Below are 10938 nucleotides of genomic sequence, written 5' to 3'. Positions count from 1 at the left end.
ATACAGTCTAAATAGGCGTTATTTAGAATCTGTAAAAAATTGTATGCATCATTACATTAAATTTTATCCAACTTAATACTACTAGTAATATCAGAAGAACTTAATAATCTGAGTCAGAAGAGCACCTTCGCACCGTGTTAAATAAAATAAAACACATTCATACATATGTTTAATATATACAATGCATGTGTGTGCAAAATTTATATTATTGTATTCCACCTGGGAAACTCCAAACCGGACTTGTCCTCTCCCCCGAATCGTGGATGAAAGAGTAGTACTCCAGAAGATCTCGAAGCTTTTCTCTTGACCGTATCACAGGAATTAAAATCAAGTGGAGGCTCAGCGAGGGACCTAATGATACACGCTCAGAATTGTGGTGAAGAATCCTGGCCACTCCCATAACTCCAATATAATTATTTACAACAGGTCTCTGGACTGTTCCTGTTTCGACCTCAAGGGAGAATATACGGATGTGTGAAGGTTAGGCATTCCTCTAAAGAATTTTGATAAATTCCTGATGAAATTTGGACAGCTTGAAGGGAATAAAGTCAGGGAGAAATGAGATATTTAGGTCATGATGTAGGGGTTTGTTGGTTACATTGTATGGACCATTGACTATTATTCCAAGGACTTTGGAATGAAAGGATTTAATGTCTTTGATACTAGAAATTTTAGCTTTCTCCCCACATGGCCAACCCATATCCAAATAAAGATAGGTTTTGGTATTATATTGTAAATTAGTAATTTATTATCAGCCGAAAGCTGAGACTGCACAGATTATGTGTAGGAATCCTAGCATTTCTTAGCTTTTGCTGAAAATAAGGCATTTGACACTATTTTTAACAAATGATAATATAGGGGTTCCGCTATTTTCGTACTTTTACCAAAAATGCCCCCCTCGTAAAAAAAAAAAGGTTGTGACCACTGATTTATACAAAAGACATTACCGAATCCACGATTTTAGAAGCTTTCCCTCTTGGTCTGGTTTGTAGGCTGTTCGATAAATCCTGAATAAAGATTCTCGTAAATCTGGCAGCCTTAGTACTTGACTGGATGTCTTTTCTGGCATAGAGCACTCATTACAGGATATGCACTCATCATACTTTTACACATCTTGGTATGTGGTGACAGTGTGTTTAGGTGTGGCCACATGCTTGGGAATTACGGTACTGAATGAGGACATTATTAAAAGTATTTTTATTTAAATTCCATAACAGCTTATATATTGAAGAGTTACAATAAATTTATTGTTGCTGAGTACTAATTTATTATTAATTAATATTCTATTTCATTTATTCAGACTAATAATCACACACCCATAAATAAATCGTTATTTTCTCATTTTCAGATTGTATTTGAAGGAATAGCGAAAGACTTGCCAGACCCTCACCGAAAGTACCGAGGTTATGTTGCTGTGGATAATATTGTAATTAAACCAGGCTCAGAATGCAAGGGGCATTGTACCTTTGAGGGAGGATTTTGTGGTTGGATCAATGAAGAAAACGATGATTTTGATTGGTCATTGGTAAAATTTATCTCCTACTATTGCTTTAATACAATATATATTGCACAGAGTCACAAGTCACTCAACTAAAGTAGTTGAATGTAGGATAAATCGATGAAAATATTTTTTTGTTGACAACGTATATTTTATGTCTCACTGAATCACCCAGGGTGGTGGGGGGGGTTAAAATTAAACACTATAAACTTTTTTTTTTCTGTTCCCTCACTCTCTCACTTTAAATATATGCCATAATATTCGCTAGAATTATAGGAGACTTTTCTTTACATTTTTTCATATTTTCCAAAGCACTATATAAGTCTAAAATTGACTTTTTCAATAAATTTCGGAACCCGTTACACTGAGTTTCAAAGTTAATGTATTACTTTGTTGATAGTGACATAAGTGAGTTTTTCAATTTTAAATATTTTCTTTGTGTTCTGATTTCAAAATTTTATCATAGTATTTTTATCACTCAATTTACCTACGAAGTACCTAGTTTAATCACGCTTGTTTCTGTTTGAAATATTTATATTAAATTTGGAAATTAGTTTCTTATTAATGGTTTTATTTTAATACATCCAAATTTTTCTCCTTAACATTATTTTAGAAGTGGAGGGTCAACTTATATTCTGGGTTTACCTAAATTCGGTCAAATACCACATTCTTCTTCAAATGTTCTTTTAGTTCATAAAAACTACACTAGATGCAGGTTTTTAAATTACCAGAAATGTAATCAAGACGTTTTCAGGGTAGGGGTAGTAGAAATCCCTCAACCGGACCAGCTACAGACAGATCCAGTTTTATGTACGGCGGAATGGAAGGAGGTTATGCATTCATTGATTCTTCATATCCAAGAAGACCTGGTGACGTTGCTAGGCTTTCAAGTCAGGAGTTTGAACCTACAGGTTGTTATTTTCATAACTGTGAACACAATTACCCATTACATAAACCTAATAGAATAACCAAAATTTTATACTTTTATAATTTTTTTAAATCTAAATATGTACTTGTAATTACATAAATAAAAAAAAAATGTAGTGGTCAAGGCCAAGGAGAGAAAGTAAGTTCACATATTAATTTTAGGGGAAGTTTTTCTGACACAATTACACTTAAAACCAGAATACTTTATTTGGTTGAATCAGATGTTCTTACTATTGCAGGACCAGATACACCACTCTGTCTCAGATTTTGGACTCATATGTTTGGAAATGGAATTGGAACCCTGAGTGTATTATTAAGTGACACCAGAGAAAGACAAGATCAAGAAATATGGTCACTCACTGGTGAAGCTGGCAATGCATGGTATCAGGCAGAAGTTTCTGTTTCATCTTCTAACAACTACAAGGTATTCAATGTTTCAAACAATTAAAGAACCTGATGGTTTTATACTGATGCTACCAACAATCACTACCAACATATTTCCTTCAACCAACCCTATCAAAACCCATATCAGCAATACCAACATCGATTTAAGGGAATCAGAATTTCTTATGAAAAAAATTACTTATATTACTAAACCAATTGTTGTTCACGCAAATTTCTTATTATTATTATTTAAATATGAAGTATTTGAAAATATTAAATGGTAGATTTGTAGTTAAGGTTTACATTACACATATTATTTGTATAATTAATATATGGCCTAAATTAAACGAATTATTAGTAGTCAATATAGCAGCATTGCTCAATTAACAATCTTTTTTTTCTTTTCTTTTTGTCGACATTTTTAAGAAATAAGAAATGAAACTTGAAAAGTACTAGATCTGGTGAACGAAGTTTTCTTTTTTAGTGAAGTCAGTTCTGTAACCTCTTTCAGTTTTTCTCCAGTGCACTCAACTCTGGAATTTTCAACAGAAAGAAGTATTTTCAATGAATTCTCGTTGAAAATTTTTTTTTTTTTTTTTGCACACCAACGATTTCTGAAGGCGTGAAGCGCAAAACCTGCAATCAATTTTTCTGTTTTATACGATATGCATAAACGGTGCGGAAAATTGGATAAATGTAAAGACCAAAATCGTTTGAGAGTTTCATGTAAGAATCCGTTATCATAATTTGGTTATCCTTGGCCTAGGGGACTCAAACGCCTATCACAATTACGTATTCTCGAATATTATGACCAATTCTTATGGGAAATAAAATTATCGAACGATTTAGTTGTTCACGTATGTCCGACTTTCAACAAAACGCATCGGATATCCATATCAATACCAGCTAACCAGAATTTGGGCCAAAGCAACAGTGGAACAGTGTCTTGGGGCATCAAATCACCATTTTTGAGTTTAAAGTGATTTCAGTTTAAATTCGGTCTAGGAGAGAATTCATTTTGTGGTGAATCCACAGAATAAATCTCGACCTTCTCAGACTGACTTTCTAATCTCTGCTATTACCAATGAGAAAAAAATTCACTAGAAATTAATTCATTACTAATTACAATTCCTCTTAGGTAAACATGAGTCACTAAACAAATCTGATATCAAACTTTATCTTATTTTTACACCCTACGTTTTTTGTCAATATTGTTTCAAAACAGGTAGTAAATCAACTATTTTTTTTTTGCCTTCCTGAGATCAAAAATTTGATTCTAATCAATACAACATGACTTAGTATCACTAATTAAAACCTTTGATTAGTTGCATTTTGATAATTTAATGTGTTTTGTGTTTAATGTGTTAAACAACTTGACTAGAAAAATATGCCTATTAAATTTTATTTTTAATATATTAAGTTTATGACATTTTAAAATAAAATGATATTTCATTGGTCTATTTTTAATTTTATATGTACCTACTACTCTTATCAATTTTGAAATTTTACAAAATAAATAATAATAACCTACATAGTTAACCTTAGTGTTGTTTTTTTCGAGTTGAATTACAAGAAAATGAAGAATGAAAATAGTTTTTGGTATTGTTTTTCAGATTGTTTTGATGGGTAAAGTAGGAAAGAACAATCTTGGTGACATTGCTATAGATGATATATCGTTGACTCCAGGAAGTTGTCCAAGTAAGAAAATAATTGAAAACATGAGTTTATATATATTAAGCGCTTAAGTCACAAATTATTTTTAAGGTCATCTTATGGCATTCTTTAAGTACTTAATTTAGCAATGTTTACTTAATTATCATCAACTCAGTTGTATAAGTCTAATACAAATATATTTCATGATGCTTAATTCTAATCTCATCTTGGTCTAGCTGCTCCACAAATAGCTGCCCCAGGATCTGGTGATTGTACCTTTGAAGTAGATGAATGTGGTTGGAGTAATGTTGTTTCAAGGGAGAGAATGGATGATATTGATTGGGAACGAACATCAGGGCAATCAGTAAGAACAACTGCCAGAGATCATACTTTGGGGACAGAAAAAGGTATTGTTAAATAACTTCATTCCACTAATTAATTATATATAGCTTACCTTGGTTTTTTTTTTTTTATAGTTTTGAATAATAAAATAAGTATAGAATCTCATGTTTCTAAAAAAAAATCATTTAAAGGATTTTTTAGAGGTTTTACCAACCTGGTGCAGTAAAGGTGTTATCTATATTTCCTTTATATAAATAAAAATTATTTTTTCAACATCAATTCTCATTATACATTTAGCATGCACTGAGCCCTTGGTGTAGCTTGATACTGAGCACAAATTTGTACAAAGAATACAATATAAAATCAATTTTATCCTAGAACAAGATCCCTTCAGAATAACTTATAAGAAAACAATTTTTTTTTTTGTTTTAATTATTTATTTATTGTAATTTACAACTGTACAAAATAATACAATAAGTAAATATGTAGTATGTTTCATATACACTTGAAAATCTTGGGAAGGAACCACCCATTAGTGGTACTTCAAACATTAATTTAAACTAGAAGGTCTCGTGGCCATCTTCTTTTCAGACGCCTCGGAGGATTATCAGGGATTGTTAAGGATGAAAGATTAAGAATTAATGGGTTAGGATGGTTAAGGAGTTTGGAATAAAAAGACGCATATCTGGTTTGGGTCAAATCTGCAACGCATGGGATGTTAAGGTCTTTATGAATGAGTTTATTTGTGACGTAATAAGGAGCATCAAGGATTTTACGTAGGATTTTGGATTGTAACGATTGGATGCGGGAAGAATCCGATGGTTTGGTGGAGCCCCAGAGCTCAATTCCATATGTCCAAATTGGTCTGATTATTGTAGTGTATACTAATTTTTTGTAGTGAATGGGAAGTTTAGAGCGTTTGTCAAGTAAGTGTTGTAGCAATCGGAATCTACGAGCAGTTTCTTGTCGTTTCAGTCTTGTGTGTGGATTCCAAGTAAGTCTCTTGTCAAGATGGAGTCCTAAGTATCGAATCTGTTCAACAGGCGTTAGTGGTATATCTAGAAAGGATACTGTAGGACAGGAGGGCAGAGGTTTACGACGGAGAGTGAAGGTGATCTGGTGGGATTTGTCAGGATTTATTTTGATTCTCCAGTTTTTACACCATTCTTCAATAGATGTTATGTGTGCCTGTAGTGTTTGTGATGCATTAGTTGGGTCGTTGTCTACAGAAAGTATACATGTGTCATCAGCGTATGTTGTTAGGACTGTGTTAGAGTGGGTTGGAATGTCAGCTGTATAAACCGTATAAAGAATGGGACCTAAGATACTACCTTGAGGAACACCGGCGGACTGAGAAAAGAGAGACGAGTAGGCTTGGTTATGATTTACTTTAAAGGTTCTATCAGTGAGGTAGGAGCGGATTATAAGGAAATATGTTGGGGGTAGGAATTGACGAAGTTTATAGAGCAGACCTGGATGCCAGACTCGATCGAAAGCTTGTTCAACATCGAGGAAGACTCCCGTGCAGAGAAAACAATTTAACCAGAGATTAAAAGTAAAAATTACTCAATTCATACATCGTATAAAAAAATAAATAAATACAAAATCTGTAAACAAAACAAAATAAATGTTTATTCTCAATTAAAAATTAAGAGGTGCAAAAAAAAAATTAACTCATTTGTAAAAAATGTATTCACTTCTAATGATATTAAATAATGTCTCATCGACTTAAACCCATGACCTCTTCCCCTACAATATCCTTTAATAATACCCCACTTATTCCTGTCGAACAGATCCGCTACTTAGGACTACATCTCGACAAACGACTGACATGGAATCCTCATACAAGACTAAAAAGACAAGAAACTGCTCGTAGATTCCGACTATTGCAACATTTACTAGACAAACGGTCTAAATTGCCAATCCATTACAAAAGACTGATCTACATGACTATTATAAGGACTATCTGGACATACGGAGTTGAGCTTTGGGCTCCACTAAACCATCAAATTCCTCCGGAATCCAATCCTTACAGTCCAAAATCCTTCGTAAAATCCTTAATGCTCCTTACTTTGTCACAAATCAAGTCATCCATCAGGACCTCAATATTCCATATGTTGCCGATTTGGCCAGAACCAGATACCGTTCCTTCCATACTAAACTTCTCAACCACCCAAATCCACTTGTTTCTAACCTGGCTTCTCCTTCATTACCTAATAATCCTCCTAGTCGTCTGAAAAGAAGATGGCATCGAGATCTTCTCCTCTAGAAATGTTATTGGAGTTCTATCAGTGGGTAGATTCTCCACATGTTTTTATCATGTTACTATGTCACCTATAGCAAATTTACTTGTTGTATATATGTGTATACAGTTGAAAATATCAATAAATAAATAATTTTAAAAAAAAAATAATGTCTCATAGGCAAATAAGTATAAAACCAGTAAGCAAAAAAAAGGAAAACAAATCTTTTAATTCTTATTGTAAATTAAAAATAAATTAAGTACAAAAGAAAAAAATCATATTGAAAATTATTGGATTCTTATAAAATTACACAATGTTGACGATGTCACATCCGTAAGCAAATAAAATAGATACTTATCCCAAATTAAAAATAACAGGGGCACTTAAGTCATATATAAGAAAAGAAAATAATCGATTCGGAATTATTCACAAAAAAAATTACTCACTTCTGATGCCAATTCCAGTCTTAAATTTCAATGTCATGGTTGGGGAACGTCGGTTGGGGATGCAAGAAAGTAATGGAAAAGGAGAGCTTTAGATGAAGATAAAGAAGAAACATGACTGATGTCAGGAGGGAGAGAATTCCAGAGGACACTGGAGTGAGCTAAAAAGGATTTTTTTTTTGGTTCACAGGGATAGGTTATAGAAGTCAGAATGGCGAGATTTTGTTTCCTGGGTGTAGATAGACGATTTTAATTGGAGGAGAATGTGGAGTAGAAAGTGTGTTAGGAACTGATTGTTTAGTATAGGTAAGATTCGAGAAAATATTTCCTGCGATTAGAGAGGAAGAGCTAAAATAAAACACTGTAAAGGAGGGAAATAAGTGAACGCCTCGAGGCACCGAAGACAAAGCTTAAAAAGGAATTTATGATTAACCTCAATCTGCTCTCCTACGAAAGAAACAGGCCATCGTATGCCACACATGGTATACCCATACATTGTAAAAGTGGGGGAAATGAGAGCGGATCGAGGAGCTTACGTATGAATTGTGGCATTAAGTGTCGAAAACGGTAGAATAATTAAATGTACTTATTGACCGTCACAAAATTCGTTTCATGTGAGGTTTCAAGGATAGCATTTGGTCAATAGTAATATCAAGATAATATTATCAATACAATGGAAATAAAAGAAAGTGGGTGATTATTAAGGATTAAGGTGGGATAGGTGCGGTAGGATCTGAGGAGATAATAGTAACCTATGATAATGGACCAAGTTTTCGTAGCGTTTAGCCTTAATTTATTCGAAATTGCCCAGACATTGATCTGATCCAGTAAACGCAACGAATATCTCAGGGGTGGAATGAGACATAAACGTTGAATAGATGGTAAACAAATCCAAACTGATTATCTGACCAGTCAATATGGTAGGTAGGAGCAAAAGGGCCAATGAAGAGGTGGAGGGAAAGAAAAGATTTTCGAAGTAGAGCCTTTCGCACAAATCATAAAGGAAATTGGTACTGAGACCACCAGAAATTATTGTTGAAAGGATTATAGTAGTAGAGGGAAGATTCTAAAGGACTGGGAATGAAGGCGACAGATGGTTAGGGTGTTAGACAAGGAGAGGAGATAGGAAAATTTCAGTAATTAGCTGGATGACAATATACTTATAGCAAAAAAATGGAAGCAATCTGACCAGAAGTAAATAAATAGTGATGACCTATGAGAAAAAAGATACAAGAATTAAACTAACTAAAACAAAAAAATAAATTAAGTAAAATGAAGAAAGAATAAATATTTACGGGAAGATAATACAGCAGAACTTTAAAATTTATTTCCTGAGAGAAATTTCGAGTGTTGCCAGTGAGTGAACGGGTCCCAGTGAATTAACTGAAGACGAGGTCCTGAGGCTGATCGATGTTGAATACCGGATGGCCATCCCCTTCCTTCAGGCGCACTCTGCCAGCCGAAAACGGCAGTTTACCCGCTTCAACCAGTCGAGCTAATACAAATGTCTGTTCGTAGGCATTAGATATTTCTTCTCCAAGATGTCTCCGATGAGAATCATTTTCCTATCAACCATTATCCCGAGTTGAGAAGTACCGCTTAACCTTCCTTTGCTGTATCAGTTCATCCCGTAGATGCTGCATGACTAATTGTACGACAACAGGTGGCGGTCGCGGATCATCTTTTTTTGGTCTTCAGTTCGAGATCCTCTGCGTCGATCTTAACACCGAGGTCAGCTCCAAGACTGGTCACCAGAACCGCGGGGGTCTCCCCCGCGCGGACTGGAATGCCTCTAATCTCGAGCGACCTGCAAAGTAGACCCTGCTCTGCCTTATTCACTCGCACGTTGAGTTCACCCACTCGGGATTTGAAAATTTTATTTTTCACCATGTGGTCCTCTAAATGTTTCACCTGGCCTTCGAGGTGGCCTTCTATTTTGGCTAGCCTCTCTTTTAACTAATAACTGAGTTCCCCATATTTTTCGAGTCCTCCTTTTAAGCTCTTAATATTATCATTAGTCTGTTCACAGCTGTTAGTATTTCAGACGGAGATGACACGTTGGCTTCAAGTGTGCTGCATTTAGTTTGAGTTGGCGGCTTTTCGGATACTCGGCTGGCCTTTTCCACTGACCGCATTCAGGAGAGTTCCAGGTTTATGTGGCCCTTAAGCACATCTATGTCTTTATCTTGAAGTTTGCAGGACCTACCGTGATAAATTAAGCAGCGTTTACTGCAACTCAAGTTATTTTAATCATCTCTGGTGATGGCACCACCGCAGATTGAGTGCTGTACCATTTTGATATCAAAAATTAATTATTTGATACTCACGGATAATGTTTGTCAACAGCGCCTAGTGTCATCGTCCTGTAATACTTTAATGCTTAAGGATTAACTGCCGCTCAACCAGTGCGCAAATCGTTAACTCTTACACTTTTTTCTTTAATTTTGAATAAATGTCAAATAATAAGGAGGCTACTTGTCATTAAAACCTGATATTAAATTTGTATATTATGTTGATTATTAAAGATGTATTTTTCGCTTAAATTTTTAAGAAAAAATGAATTTTAAAATCAAATAAAAAATTTTGAAATCAATTTTCTCAAAAGTTAAATTTTTGACTTTTGTTTGGATTGCTTTGAGGGTGTTATATAAAACTGCTAATCAGGTACTAAGAGCACATTACATGTTAAATTTATAATAAGAATTTTATTTTATTAGAAATATTGTTGTTATATATAATATATAAACTTGTAAATGGTATATATAATTATATGGTTTAATAAATTTTAATTATTGTTTCATTTTTATATTTGGTTATGTTACAGTATTGTGTGATTCATTATTAAAGAATGGTGATTTTTTTTTTCATTTATGGTTTTTGACACAGGGTATTTAATGACTTTGGCAAGAAGTACAGTTCAACGACCAGGAACTAGAGCATGGTTTACTTCTAGAGATCTAAAGCCATCTGCTTCAACAAGATGCCTTTCTTTTTGGTAAAAATGTTCAATCTTAAACTTTTAAATAGTTTAAACAATCCAAGTGTCTAAATATGCATATATACATAAATATAAATATCATATCATATATATAATATAGTACACCCATATAATATTTATGTGTGTGTGTGTGTACATATTTTAATATATATATATATATTGTTTAATTTTAGGTTCATAATGAATGAACCTTTCATAGATAATGCAGGTCCAAGTTTAGGAGCTTTGACCATTTATACTAGAAGTGGAATGGAGAGTGATGCTCCGATGAAACCAGTTTGGCGTTTGTATAATCATCAAGGTCCAGAATGGCAGTATGCACAAGCATTAATCCAGGATCCTAATGACATGGTATATACACAAAATATTATGTCTAAATTGTCCTGTTTTACTTTAGGAATTTCCTTATAAAAAAAATTATTATTTCTAAATAATCTATAATCTAATATT

The 10938-nt window shown here is 33.8% G+C and overlaps 1 protein-coding gene across 2 annotated transcripts in view; it reads left to right on the top strand.

Moving 5' to 3' along the window:
• Positions 1–10938, top strand: part of LOC106687377 (MAM and LDL-receptor class A domain-containing protein 1) — a 39876-nt gene that overhangs the window by 20128 nt on the left and 8810 nt on the right. For both annotated transcript variants that reach the window (XM_067048267.1, XM_067048266.1), the window contains exons 6-12: positions 1349–1525; positions 2253–2409; positions 2665–2849; positions 4423–4507; positions 4699–4869; positions 10377–10485; positions 10662–10839. In XM_067048267.1, coding sequence (XP_066904368.1) covers positions 1349–1525; positions 2253–2409; positions 2665–2849; positions 4423–4507; positions 4699–4869; positions 10377–10485; positions 10662–10839 — 1062 coding nt within the window. The remainder of the gene's footprint in view (positions 1–1348; positions 1526–2252; positions 2410–2664; positions 2850–4422; positions 4508–4698; positions 4870–10376; positions 10486–10661; positions 10840–10938) is intronic.

This window comes from Halyomorpha halys, unplaced genomic scaffold (genome assembly GCF_000696795.3).
Source record: "Halyomorpha halys isolate HHAL.00 unplaced genomic scaffold, Hhal_1.1 Scaffold953.1, whole genome shotgun sequence".
Classification (NCBI taxonomy): domain Eukaryota; kingdom Metazoa; phylum Arthropoda; class Insecta; order Hemiptera; family Pentatomidae; genus Halyomorpha; species Halyomorpha halys.
This window is presented reverse-complemented; position numbering and strand designations above follow the sequence as displayed.